The 15,197-nt window shown below is 36.9% G+C and overlaps 1 protein-coding gene across 1 annotated transcript in view; it reads right to left on the minus strand.

Moving 5' to 3' along the window:
• Positions 1-15,197, minus strand: part of ATP8B4 (ATPase phospholipid transporting 8B4 (putative)) — a 188,588-nt gene that overhangs the window by 78,058 nt on the left and 95,333 nt on the right. Inside the window, exon 14 of the mRNA XM_049781708.1 lies at positions 9,773-9,961. Within this exon, the coding sequence (XP_049637665.1) occupies positions 9,773-9,961 (189 nt within the window). The remainder of the gene's footprint in view (positions 1-9,772; positions 9,962-15,197) is intronic.

Genomic DNA, 15,197 nt, shown 5'->3' on the forward strand with positions numbered 1-15,197 from the left:
GAGAAGAAATGAATAGAACATCTCTAAGAAAGACCAACAAATGACCAACAGTACATGAAAAAATATGCTTATCATCACTTATCATAAGAGAAATCCAAATCAAGATGACAATATCACTTTACATCAATGAGGATGTCACATATTAAAAATATTGGAAACAATTTATTTTGAGTGGGATGTGGTGTAAAAGAAACTCGCTGCTGGTGGGAATGCTGCCTGATCCAACCCTTATGGAAAACAGTATGGAGGTTTTCTCAGTAAACTCAAAATTGAGCTGCCATGTGACCCAGAAATCTCTCTTTTGGGTATCTATCCCCAGGACAAGAAAACATTCATCCAAAAGAATGTATGCATTCCACTATTCACTGCAGCACTCAATACAATGACTAAGAGATGGAATCAACCTAGATGTCCAACAATAAATGAGTGGATCGTGAAGATGTGGTACATATACACAATGTAATACTACATGGCTGTAAGGAATAATGCCATCATGCAATTTGCTGCAACATGGATGGAACTGGAAGATATGTGCAATGGAGTGACCCAAAAGAGGAATACTTAATGATATCACTTATATGTGGTATTTAGAATAAGTGCATGGTGGTGTTTAGAAAGGACAGAACTAAATATTCAGCAATAACAGAGTCAACAATAGTGAAATCATGAGACCCAAACTCTTTAACAGCCAAACCTAAAAATGTGTCTGTTTTGATGGCAGGATGGGGAGGTGGTGGCCTGTCAGGACTGATTTCTGAGCACAGAGCCAGGAGTAACCCCTAAGCGCCATTGGGTGTGTTCCAAAATAAAAAAAATTATAAAAAGAAAATTACTCCTGAAAAGCACAGAATGTGGCCCAATATATACGTATATAAACTTTAAAAAAGAACATTTCAGAACTGAATGTCCCAAAACAGATAGACATAAATATTCACTATTATTAGATTACCACAAGGCAAAATGTAAAGTTTGATTTAAATGAATATACATATGTAAATGCAAAAAATAAAAAAATTACTTACTACCCTAAACTTTAAATGCATTTGGTGAACATGTATCTTTTTTAGTTTTCTCCTGGCTTGAACAGAGGTAGTGCACCCTGGGAATATTTTTTAATGGAACTTTTATAGGGTTCTCTTCTATGATTCTTGGCCAGCTGACTTAGTTGCTAAAACTAAGGCAGTTTTTCATGTATTCGAGCTCTATGGCCACATTGTGAGAAAGAAGAAAAATTCAATTTTTTCTGTTTAAGTTAAAAATAATTTTTCTTAGGAAAGAAATTCTTTCCATTTCTTTTCTATAACAATCCAATTGCTTTATCTCTCCCATATTTTCTCCCTTCCAGAGCAATAAAGCTATAAAATATTGTATAAACTACATTTGATAATATGACTTCTCTATTATTGGTTTACATGGTTCATTTTAGGACAATAGTTCTTCAACTTTTAGTTTTAAAGTACTTTAATATGCTTGAAACTTCAAGATAATTCCAAAATGTGGGTTCTGCCAATATTTACTACTTCAGAAAGTAAAACTGAGAAATTTTACTACAGCAAGTCGTGTAATTCTATATTATTAATAGTAATTATAATCACACATGTACTCAATATGAACACAAATAGAATTCCTATTAAAAACATAACTGTATTTTATTTGTTTTGTTTGTTTCTCAGCAGTGCTGGAGAAACTCCTGACTCTGTTGTTGAGTTGCTCCAGGGTGAATATTGGACAAGGAAGCATGGAGTGCCAGGGATTGAACATGGGCTCAATATGAAAAATATGAGCAATAGAACTTTGAACTATCTTCCCAGTCCAAAGACAACAGTAGTTAAAAACAAAAAATAATTTAGTTTGGAAGTGGTGTTTTTACATGATTGTAGGTCTCCTTTTATATCTGACTTAAGAGAAAAACAGGTGAATTTTCATATCTGCTTTGGCATTCAATCTGTTGTTATATCACATGTCCCATGACTTGTAATACTCCGCAGTATATCAATTCAAAAAAGAGATAGAAAGAAACAAATAATATTAAAGTTATCATAAAAATATTATTGTCATTTTGTAACCTCTGAAAAACTATACACATTTTGGGAAATACTGATTTGTGAAATCATAATACAATTGGGATTTGTGCCAGATCACTTATCTCTTTACCTCAGGTTCTGTTTATGAAAAAGGGTATATAAATAATCAAATTTCTAAGTTTCTATCCAGCTCTTTATTAAATTTTCTGATTCAACAAGAATTTTCCATCTCTAATACCTTCTTATAATCCAGTATTACTATCTCTTTTAAATGTGAATTTGTGCAAATTCAGTTACATACAATCCTGCCAAATTTACTCACAAAACATTTCCTGTAGCATCTATAAGTTCCTGTAAGTTTTATCTCTCTTTTATTCTGATTTTTGCTAGAAAATCTCAAATTTATTAATATCTTAGTCATTTTAAAAGTTGATCTCTTTGGAATAAAGAAAAAGAAATTTTAAATTGATGAAGAAAATGTGTAGGCAGTGCTGGGACAAAAGTCAGAAATTTTGTTTTAGAATCTGTCTGTCCTTGAAAAATTAGTGTTATTCATAGATTTACTTAAGATATACTTTTTCCTCACATCCTTCACTTTCCCTGATAAGTTACATGATCTTCTCTGGCTTCAGTTTCCATTAACAGATAGACTGCTATTATATGTAATAAATATAATAATATATAAAAGTATATAATATATTATATCTCAAGCACAAATTCATCCAGAACTCCATTGAGTCCTCTATGTACATTCTAATAATTATTGGATATCTTGCAACAGTTGTACCCAGGCACATATTTTTAATTAATTACTTTATTTAAACACCATGGTTACAATGTTGTTAGAAGGTTGTTCATAATAAAGATTTTTTTGTTTCCACTGATACAATTATTTATGAATGAATTTCAGTCATGCAATGTGCAACACCAGAGCACATTTCCTACTACCAATGTCCCAGTTTTCCGCCTGCCCACCTCCTGCCTATGGAACAGACAATTTTCTTCTCTCTCTCTCTCTCTCTCTCTCTCTCTCTCTCTCTCTCTCTCTCTCTCTCTCTCTCTCTCTCTCTCTCACTTCCTTAGACACTATTGTTTGCAATATTGTTATTGGGGGGGTATCATGCCTATCATTTTATCTCTCTCAGCATCCAATTATTCTCCAGAGTGATCATTTCCAACTATTATTGTCATAGTAGTTCCTTCTCTGCCTTAACTGCACACCTATTTTTTGTTGTTGTTGTTGTTGGAAGCTTCCTACTATGGACTGGTCCTACTGGCCCAGATCTCTTTTGTCTTTGAATATTATTTCCACACTATCTCATTTTTATATAGCACAATGAGTGTGTTCATTTTCTGTCTATCCCTCTCCCTTTCTTTTCACTCACATATTACTTTCCAAATCCATCCATGTATAAGCAAATTTCATGACTTCATTTTTCCTAATAGCTTCATAATATTCCCTTGTATCTATATACCATAATTTCTTTATCCACTCACTTGTTCTAAGGCACTTGGATTGTTTCCAGATTCTGACTATTATGAATAGTGCTGCTATGAACATAGGGATACAGATGGTTTTTCTACATTGTGTTTTTGGGTGCCTAGAGTATATTCTTATAAGTGGTATTGCTGGACATATGAAAGCTCAATTTCTAGTTTTTTAAGGAATATCCATATTGTTTTTCCAAAGAGACTGCATTATCAGCAGAAATGAGATTCCCTTTCTCCCCATATCCTTGCCAGCATTGGTTGTTCTTGTTCTTTGTGATGTGTGCCAGTCTCTGTAGTATGAGATGGTACCTCATTGTAGTTTTGACTTGCATCTCCCTGATTATTACTGAGATGGAACATTTTTTCATGTTTCTTTTGGAAAGCACATATTTTTAAACCCAGATACATCTTTCCCCCATAAATATATACACCTCCTCTTATGTTCTCAGTCTAACTTACCCACTACACCATCTACTCAGCCCCCAAGTTCATATATATATATATATAGGCATCGCTCAGAGTTTCCCCCTGCTACTACCATCTTTATATCCACTCATAAAAATTCTCCCTGCCACCTTCTTGAATTTCTCCATGCCACCTTCTCTTTTGCCAAGATGAATGCATTAACCTAAATTGTGTTACTCTGTTTTATCTACATCTCTCCAAATCCAGCCACAGAACTCTTCAACTATTAATTAGCTTCTCACAGACTTTTCCTTCCACCCAGCAGGAGTGCAAGATATGCTTTGTCCAGTTTATACCCTACTCTGTTTCACCCTCTACTGAATGCCACCACATAGGACATTTCATTTTACACAAATGCAACATACTCTCAATTAGCCTCAAATTTCTGGAACATGGCGGGCATTTAGTGAAGTCATGCTTAATTCAGCTGATTTATAACTATGCAAAAAGAACTGAAAATAGTAGGTTTGTGTTTGTGACATAAAAATGAAAAAAAAGTCCTAAGAGCTTTCAGAATTATAAGAGTAATAATAACTTAAAATGGTAAGAAATTATAAAAGTAACTTACTATTTCCATTGTAAATGTAAGCTAATAACAATACTGTATCTTTCTACTTTGCATAAGTAGCTACTGATAAACAAAAATAAATGTCATATAGGAGTGCTTTTTTTACTTTTTAGGAGTGCAATTTCTTTGATAAATTTAATACTGAATTTTCTATGATAATCTTTAAAAGTTTAGAGTTAAAAAAACTTATCTATAATCTTATAAGGGATTTTAATAGGCTATAATAATTTAGCCTTCTTTAATAAATATCTACCACTAGCTCTACTCATAAATATCTTAGATTTTCATCTATATTTTGTTGTCATAATTAGTTTAATTGGTCCTTTTAAAACTATAAAAGGAGATCTGTATTCCTATCAATAGAGTAGAATCTATATCTTTTGACAGAATTCCTTTTAGGCATCTCTTATTTATTCAGACATTTCCAAATTAAATCAGAAGTCTTGTCCTAGAATTCAAGTAGTACGGGTTCTGAAACCTTATATTCATGAGTCAACTGTAGACAACAAAAAGAAGCAAGGGAGAAGACTTATGGAGGTGTAAAAGGAGGGAGGAGAGCAGGCAGAAGAAAGGAGGAAAAACTAAAGGTGAAGCAGCAATAATAGCAGCAAAGCCTGAGCCTTCACATCAAAGTGCAGGAAGGACCGACAGCCCATGCCAGTTGGCAATCATGAGACTTAGATTCCTCTTTGGCCTTGCTATCAACAATTTTTTATCCTCGTGAATTCCCTTTTTCAAATTCCTCCTGATTCAAAACCAAACAGAACTCAAATCAAGCCCATAAACTCCATGCACTCTGCACTGTATCACTACCTTTCTTCATCTGGTAGCCATTAGGGTGAGCATCTGATGTTTGTGGTTAGACTGCAATTTCTTCAGAGCCTGTAATGGTGACCGACACTGGGCCAAAACCAAATGTTTCCCTGTGTTGCAGCAATCTTAGGCTTTTGTCAACACCCTGAGACCAAAGACGCCTGGCCCAGGCCAACTCAGCACCAATAACACCTCCCTTGGAGCTGGAAGAAGAGATGGCTTCTGCTTACACACTGTGAGGTCACCATCCAGAGCTGCTTAGGTGCTCATTGCAGCATTGACTGAATTACCTGAACTCTTTGTCACAAAATTAATAAGTATAGCCTCCAAAGATGATGGATGTTTGGACTTTACTTGCAAAAAACAATCTATCAGGGCTAATTTCTAGTAGTTAGAGACCAAAATCTCATCCATAAGATGTTTTCAAGGGGAGAAAATGATTGACTACACCTATCAGAAAATTCATTCATTACGAAGTATTGAGTTTCATTTAACCTAACACTTGGAGAAAGTCTATTTATGCTAAGCTCTGTGCTTGATCCTGGGCAGTCTCAGTAGACTAAAATATAGAAACTGCCCAGGTAGGATGCATGCTAACGGAGAAAATCCTCTGTATCACAAAATGGTTATTTACTGAGCGATGATGTGAACCAAGGGCTCTGGAAAGCAAAGACATGCTATCATTTGGGAGAGTAGGAAAAGTGTTGAATGTACAGGAGACACTTGGATTAGATATGATCAAGATGCTTTCAAAGTGGTCAGTGAAGATAAAAGAGAATTGGAGGTAGAGAAAATAGTATATTCAATGTGTATTAAACATGCATGATGCATGCAGGAATGTGGAGTCTACTGATGTGGAAGCATAAAGTTTTGCAAAGTGGAAAAAAAAACAGATTGAGGACAGATGACCTACAACCTAGTTTATTTATGTGTTTTTATGAGGTTCAAGACTTCACACAGGTAATATATGGACACTGCCATGAGCAACCTCCTCAGTAACTGCCCTCTTGCTAAGGACTTTGTCCTTTTTAGGAAGCTACCAAGGTTTTATAAGTAGATAATAGCAAAATAAAGCCATAGTTTTTGAAGAATGACTACCTTAAAGGATTGTTTTAAGAGATGACAGATTTAAACATTCTACAACAGTAAACAAAGACTTTACCAAAGCAGACAAAGGGAATTAAGAATAAAGGATCAAAAGATCTTAAACTAAAATGGGAGGGGGGGGCATGTGTCTATAAGGCCATTTTTTTTTATTTTTAATTATGAGAACAAGGATTCAAAGAAAGAGGACAAGGTAAAGTTACAATGGAAGGACAATACATAACATAATTCTCAGAAGTCCCCTTGCTGATATCCCAACTTTGAAATTTCATCCAAAGAACATTAAGATTGTAACACACTGTAATATTTCTTAACAGCACACAAGGCAATCTAAAGCCATAAAACTTACATAACTCCTTAAACATTATAGGCATAGCATTTTTTTTACATTTCCATATTCATGCATATTAGCTTAAGTTAACCTCAAATCTTAAGTGGGTTCTTTTTAAAGATTAGAGTCAAAGGAGCACAGCAAAAATGGTGTTAGAGTGGCAATTGTTGTTTGCATAGGCCCACCAAAATATGAGGGACATGGAAAGAAATAACCTTGGTCTAAATACAAAAAGACCTGACCCCTGAAGGTTCCTGGCACAAGACCAACTCTAGGCTCCAGGCAAGCTAGATCGTCCAATCCAAGACATTGTCTGTAGTGCCAACACACTTATATTTTTCACACAGTCTCTGTTGTTGGTATCAAGCTTCTGTATTAAAGATCCTGGAATCTGTATATCCAACATTGAAGTCAGGATGTGGAGCGTCCTCTGGTTTCACCTCACAGTCAAAGTGCAACGCAGGGAGCTCTGTCCTGTAAGCAGGTCGTTGTTGTTGTTAAGTCTTCTCAGTGTTAATGGAAGTCTCTTTTGAGCAGGACAATGTCTGAGCAGTGTAGAGTCTTCCTTGGTAGAGGATTGCTTCCATGTGATGCTATAGACCAGCCTGGATGTTTTGTGGATGGCTTCCCTGGTTCAGGGAAATGCCCTTTCTTCTGAGGTCTGTGCCAGGTCGTTATGTCAATGTTCAGGGTGTAAGGTCCCTTTGCACTATAAGATTTGTCTGTACCAATCTCTATTAGATAGGATCTTATTTATATGTATAGTATTTTCCAATTTTAATGTGCCTATGCAAAAAAGGAGCAATGCCACGTGGTGTTCTTGGCGCATATGGGGGTGATAAGAACAATTATGGTTCAATCATAAGCATTAATCTGGGGGACTCTTTCTCTAAGATTCCTTGTTAAACAGCTCAAAAAGAGAAGATGAAAAGTGGTTAGAATCATCACTATATAAGACAACATTTAGTAAGAATTATATCTGTCAGAGAAAAAACACAAAATATTCTAAAGAAATACGTGTCCATTTTATGTATCTTGAAACAGTTTGGGGTTGTTACACACAATACACGGCTTTGGTCTGCGATAAGGCTTGTACACTACTGATTAAAAAGAGTAATGTAGATTAGAGATGTTTGGGGGGGGATAGAGAGTAAAGGGATAAAAAAGAGCTTTGTAGGGATGTGGGAAAGGGCACAATACAAAATAAAGATTCTGGATACGTAAAACGTAACATAACAGTAAGGAATACTCTTAACACACGGTTCTGTAGTTTTTGGATGCATAGGGAGGGATTTCTCCCCCCTCCCCCCAGGGCCCGATTAACCAGGCGTGGCCCTGAAGACCCACCAGGTTTGGGGGGATCTTGGTCCCCTGGACTAGGAGTTCAGCCCAGGGGGCCTGTGGCTAGCTGTCCTACCCAGAGCCCCCAACATACCAGTCAAAGACCCAGAAATCCTGGCATGCAGAGTGTTCTGAGCCCAGCTGCGCCTCTCTATAAGGCCATTTTTTAAGACATAGAAAAAACACAGAAATCTTAAAACAAAAAGATTTTTAAAAAGGATGCCTATTTGGGCCCGGAGAGATAGCACAGCAGCGTTTGCCTTGCAAGCAAGCAGCCGATCCAGGACCAAAGGTGGTTGGTTCGAATCCCGGTGTCCCATATGGTCCCCCGTGCCTGCCAGGATTTATTTCTGAGCAGACAGCCAGGAGTAAAACCCCTGAGCAACGCCGGGTGTGACCCAAAAACCAAAAACCAAAAAAAAAAAAAGGGGCCGGGCGGTGGCGCTGGAGGTAAGGTGCCTGCCTTGCCTGCGCTAGCCTAGGACGGACCCGCGGTTCGATCCCCCGGCGTCCCATATGGTCCCCCAAGAAGCCAGGAGCAACTTCTGAGCGCATAGCCAGGAGTAACCCCTGAGCGTCACAGGGTGTGGCCCAAAAACCAAAAAAAAAAAAAAAAGGATGCCTATTTAGATTCCTAGAAATTAAGACAAATTGTAGTCAGAAACAGGGGAAAGGATTAGGTTTGATAAATATCCACTCTTTGGGGGAAATAATGAAGAGTACTGAGATATCATAAATCCCACAAATAGTGAAAACTGCTATACACATACACACATCAATATGTGTATACACATACATTATACACATCAATATGATAGCACTGAGCTTGTTAGAAATGCACAATTTTAGGCCCCATCTCACACACAACTTCCGGAGCTGGGTTCTGAAAACCTGTATTTTAACCAGCCTTTCTGTGGACTGCAGATAAAGCTCTCAAGATTGCAAACCATTGGTCTCATATGTAAGTAGAGTTGTCCAATGCAAGAACCCTCCAAATAAAGATAAGAAGCCAGACTTTGGAGGAATGGAATTCTATGTTCAAATATTTGTTTTGTGTTTTACTAGTTGTGTGTTACCCAGTTGTGTGTGTGTAAATGATAAAAAATGAGAAGGCTGATATTGTTGGTCACAAAACAACAAAATAGATAAATAGTTTATATGAGGCAATTCAGGAAGTCATCCCAAATCAGTATTGGGTAGTAATTAAATAAACAGACTCTATCTGTCTTTGAATCCCAACTGGTCCATTTCAGATTATGTTCTGCCTCAAGGAAATCACTCAACACTTCACTTCCACACTCTGTAAAATTACCATAAAAATAATGGTAACTAGCTAATTGAGTTGCCATGACAATTAAATCAACTGGTTCATGTGGAACAGTAACAGCAGCTCTTGACATCTCAAAGGTACTTGTAAACTTGCAATTATACTCTACTTCCAATATCTACAGTGTTGAGGTCACATTGAGGAAGTCGAAAGTTCATAAGGATAGAAATTAATATGGCAACTTTCTTTTTTTATTAAGATGACAACTTTCAACTCACAGCCCAGAGGAAAAAATTCCCGTGAGAAGCATCAATACAACCATAGTATTATCCAAAGAACAAAAGCAATCTCATTTACTAATCAATTACCTATGACAGACATCCTTTTCCTTATATTGTTGAAATCCAAAAAGGCAAGCAGTTGATAAGTAACTAATGTTCCCAGTTCTTCTACTGTGATTGTCTCTGGGGTCCGAGACTTAAAAACAAATCCAAAATTTCTTGCAGCAGTCACTAATGCCCCTTCATCTGGTGACTGAACTTGGTAAATTAGTTGTCCTAAAAGGAAAAGAAACAATTATATAAAGCAAAAACCAAAAAAGCATGTCAAGTCAAAAAGTGAAAATTGTAAGTATACTAATATGAAGAAAAGTAATAATATAAAATATAGATATCAATGCCAATTTATTCTTTAATGTCCAACTCAAGTGTTAACTCTAGAAATCAGATGCTTCATAGTCACCCAACCGCTAAACCCAGGACCCATCTAGTTGTGTATAAAGGCTCCATATCTGCCCCCTCTTGCAACACTCACTTTTTACTGGCAAATACTCATCCTTGAGTTTTTTGCTGAACATTTGTTAGGTCAGAGATCACAACTTTGTATTTTCAGTGACTAAACATTTACTAGGAAAAGTCCACAAAATAAAACACATACATATTCTTGTAATCTATCTACATGGAATTTCTTGATAATTATCAACATGCTTATTAAATGTCAAAAATGATTAAAATAAAAAATGAGTAAAATTGCTGATATTGTTTTTTTTTTATTTTATAAAATCTTTTTTTCTGTACTGTTGGAACCTAAAATGAAAAGACAATTACATGAATTTTACAATATCACACATCCCCAAAGCGAGAATACAAATACCCCAAAATACTATTTTTATTGGAGCTATAGATCACACTGTAAGAATCCATACAGTAGGGGCTGGGAAGGTGGCGCTAGAGGTAAGGTGTCTGCCTTGCAAGCGCTAGCATAGGACGGACCCCCAGTGTCCCATATGGTCCCCCCAAGCCAGGGGCGATTTCTGAGCACATAGCCAGGAGTAACCCCTGAGAGTCAAATGGGTGTGCCCCCCCCAAAAAAAAAGTTAAAAAAAAAAAGAATCCATATAGTAGGGGCTGGTGAGGTGGCGCTAGAGGTAATGTGTCTGCCTTGCAAGTGTTAGCCAAGGAAGGACCGTGGTTTGATCCCCCGGCGTCCCATATGGTCCCCCCAAGCCAGGGGCAAATTCTGAGCACTTAGCCAGAAGTAACCCCTGAGCATCAAATGGGTGTGGCCCAAAAAACCAAAAATAAAGAAAGAAAGAAAGAATCCATACAGTGAATTACTTAAATGTAAGGAATCTAATACAGATGTTAATTCTTGTTATCTAATATAGTGTGTTTAGAGGTAAGAATAAATGTAGAAAGGAGAAAAAATAGAAATTGTAGACAAAAAAAACCCATAAACTACCTTTTAACCTAACATGTATATAAAGTCCTATATGAAATTATTGTTTTGTATACAGTCAGAGCTATCTACTAACTTATTTGTGTTAAATAACTTGTTATTAAAACATCGCATACATTGCACTAACAGTTTTCATTTAAAAAAAAAAAAGCAAGCCAGTCAAGAGCAATAGTATAGCAGGTAGGGTGTTTTCCTTGCACGTGGCCAACCCAAATTTTATCCCTGGCATCTTATTATCATCTCCCAAGCCCCACCAGGAGTAATCCCTGAGCACAACCAAAAATAGACCAAACTAACAAATAAACTGTCTACATATAAACATTTATATCTATATTTCTTTTTTTGAGCCACAACCTGTAGTTCTCAGAGCTTACTGCTGGTTCTGAGCTCAGGGATTCATCCTGACATGACTTAGGGTGCTAGAGATCAAATACTGGTTGATCTTGCACAAGACATGTTCCCTATACACTGTACTATTTCTACATCTATATTTTTATTACATCTATATCTTTATGATTACCTATGCCCTTACTTCTATACATTTACTATCTATGTGAGAAGTAAAGGTGGAATGGTGTGTAAAAAACACTATCAGTTCTTCCTTTTTTCTGGAAGTGATTTAGGGGAAAACTATTACCGTATTTTCTGGCCTATAAGACGACTGGGCGTATAAGACAACCCCCTAATTTTGAAGTTAAAACATAGGTTTAGGCCTATATTCGCTGAATCAAACAGAACGTTCCTGTGCTGCAACTGTATGTACCACAGTGAGCCAATCACAACAAGCAAAGGTTCAAAGGTTCTACTGTCATAGACTTCCTCTCTGACTCTGGCCAATCTGAGCAGGCTTTTACAGTGTAGATTTGGGTCCAGAATATTGTCTAATTTGCATGCATCAAAAGCCTGTTTGGATTGGCTGAGTTAGAGAGGTGGTCTGAGCAGCCTTGCAGTGATTGGTGCAGAATCGAGTTGGAAAATTTGTTTTGTGGCAATATTCAGACAATTTTCCTTTAGTGGCATATTGAAACATTTTTCGGGATATACTTGGAGTATAAGACGACACTCGATTTTTGGTTGACTTTTTTTTGTTTCAAAAGTCGTCTTATACTCCGGAAAATAAGGTAATTTTGCCTTTGTCAGTGTTGCATAAATTAATTTTTGCAGTTCAAATATGGAAAAAATAAAAAATTGTTTTATCTGAGGTGACATAACAACTCTCACTTCTGATTAGGGGTTAGACCAATCAAACTGCTATAGTTTCTATATAAAATATTCTTTTTGTGTGTGTGGTTTTTGGGTCACACCCAACAGTGCTCAGGGGTTATTCCTGGCTCCAGGCTCAGAAATTGCTCCTGGCAGGCACGGGAGACCATCTGGGACGCCGGGATTCGAACCAATGACCTCCTGCATGAAAGGCAAACGCCTTACCTCCATGCTATCTCTCCAGCCCCAATATAAAATATTCTTGTATATATCTATAAACTGTTAAGAAATCAAGAATTGTTCAGGTTAGCTATTGAGAAAGAGAATGAGAGAATAAAGGAAGCTTTGTAGACAACTTTCTCCTTAAGGTGCTTTCTGAATCAGAAGAACTTGATCATTGTTTTTATTCCCTGAGGGTCTGGGTTAGCCCAGTTAAAAATCTTAAAACTAGATTTAAGAGGCTGCTCTTTCATTTTAAGAATGAATTAGAAATCAGTTACCTCTTTACATCTGCCCATCTCTAAGAGGAAAGAAGTGTGTTCAAGGCTGGAACCAGAGAGATAGTACAGTAGTTAAGGTGCATGTGTTGCACATGGCCAACCCAAGTTTAATCCCTGGCATGCCACTTGATCCCCAAAGCCAGCCAGGAGTGGCCTTTGAGCATCACTGGGTCTCACCCAGTTTACTTTTAATCACTATTGACAACTTATGACAGGCAACACTCACGCACATTCATGTCCTAAATTGACAATAAATGGGTAATTTGAAAGAAATCAACCTGAAATTTTAGAATAAGATCCAGGACAAGAACTCTGAAGCAAATGCACAATACTTTTGAGAGGAACCAGATTTTAGTACAGGACCCAAGTAATCTACATAAAATAAGAAAATAGAAAATGTAGAACAATGACAAATCTTTGGTTTTGGGGTCACACCCGGCAGCGCTCAGGGGTTCCTCCTAGCTCTATGCTCAGAAATCACTCCTGGAAGGCTCAGGGGACCATTTGGGATGCCGGGATTCAAACCACCGACCTTCTGCATAAAAGGCAAACGGCTTACCTCCATGCTATCTCTCCGGCCCCAATGACAAATCTTTGTCTTTGGATTACAAAATTTGGATTATCAGCAGTATAAAAATAAGTGTGGAATGAAGATTAGGTCCAAGGTCACATAAGAACAGTGCTGAGGATTATGAACACTTTAAAGGTGATGGGTGTGCAATAACTTAACATTTTTATAACTATATTACCTAAACTATAACTTAACAATTAATTATAAATTAAAGAACTAAAGAATAAAGTTTTCCCCAATAAATGCTCATTTTGCAATAAAAAATATTCAAAAGCACAGAACTAACAGATAGAAGAGTCAGATCTGCAAAAGACTTGAATAATTTCTCAAAAATAGTAAAACATATTTAATAAATATAAAGAATGAGGGAGAAACATCAAGTTAAGTGCATTTGAAAAAGAATAAAATATTTTAAACTAGTGTAGGCATGACTAAATGGTAAATCCCTGAATCTGACCTCGCCACTTCATGTCCCATCCTTCAGGACTACTAGTGTGGTCTGCACAATATTTAAAAGAAGGAAAAAGAGTCCTACAGATTAAATACTATTGGAGAAAAAAATTAGTGGCCAATTGGCAAGAGATATAGAAAGTGGTAGGGAACTTGCAGTCAGTCCAATTTCGATTCCAGAATCCTATATGATCACTAAGTCCACCAAGAGTGATCACTGAGTTCAGAGCCAGGAGAAAGCCCTGAGTACTGCCAGGTATGGCCCCAAAACAAGATAAGCCAACAAAAACATATGGGCTGAAAAAAGAATGAAGAAAGTATCAGGATATATTTAAGAGAGTTTAAAAAAAGTAGATAGCAATTAAATACTTTTAAAAGTACTGCTTTTTTAAAAAAAAATAATAACTTGGGAATACATCTAATACTGAAAATCTAATGTGTGAGAATAAATAAAATACGGTATGTGGAAACTGCGAGATGAATGAATAAACACACACAAATTCAAGAATTTCTTTGAATCCCAAGAAATACACCCTTTTAAATTAATACCTATATCACTGAATATAAAATAATTAGGAAGGAAAACCCTTCACAAGCTCTTACACAGTAAGAAATGATGTCCAGCACTGCCGAGAGAAAATTGTCACCTTAAATTTGGACACTTGGCAAAATACCAAATTTAAGAACAAAAAAAAAGAAAGTAATTTGCCTCGAAAACAAAGTCTGGTGGGAATGTAAAAGAAGTGTTATGTGAGCACTTGGCATCTGGCTTTTTCAATGTCCAGTCAGCTGCATGTGTGTGACATTCAACATCTGATGGTGTGACGCAGGCACTTCAAAGGCAGCTACCTCAGATAAACACGCTTGCAGCCAGGTTCCCCTTCTGAGCCAGCTGCCCCACCCCGGAAGCTTCCTTTGTTTTAGAACTTTTGGTTGATTTAGATAACTGACCTTTCAAACATTTGTTTTTGCCTTTCCCACACTTTAATTCCCTCTCTTGCTTTTAAAATTTACTAATGAATGCATAAAATCCTGCTTATCCAACCCTTGACCCCAGAAAAGGCAGGGCCCTTGTCCTTCCCACATACAAACTTTGTCATCCCTCTGCAACCTTCTCACTGAATGATGCCAAACATGAAATCTTTTCTCAAGGTTCTATAAATAATGAGCCTGTCTTTTCCCTAATAGGGGCCTACTTGGTAGTTCTTGGGTGGCGTCACACCAGCAATGCTGGGCTGTGTGATTATTACACCAAGGATTGAACTAAGGGACCCAGATATGTTAGACAGGGGTCATGTGAGTCATATCTCTAGCCCCCAAACCTCTATTTTC

Source organism: Suncus etruscus, chromosome 10 (genome assembly GCF_024139225.1).
Source record: "Suncus etruscus isolate mSunEtr1 chromosome 10, mSunEtr1.pri.cur, whole genome shotgun sequence".
NCBI lineage: Eukaryota > Metazoa > Chordata > Mammalia > Eulipotyphla > Soricidae > Suncus > Suncus etruscus.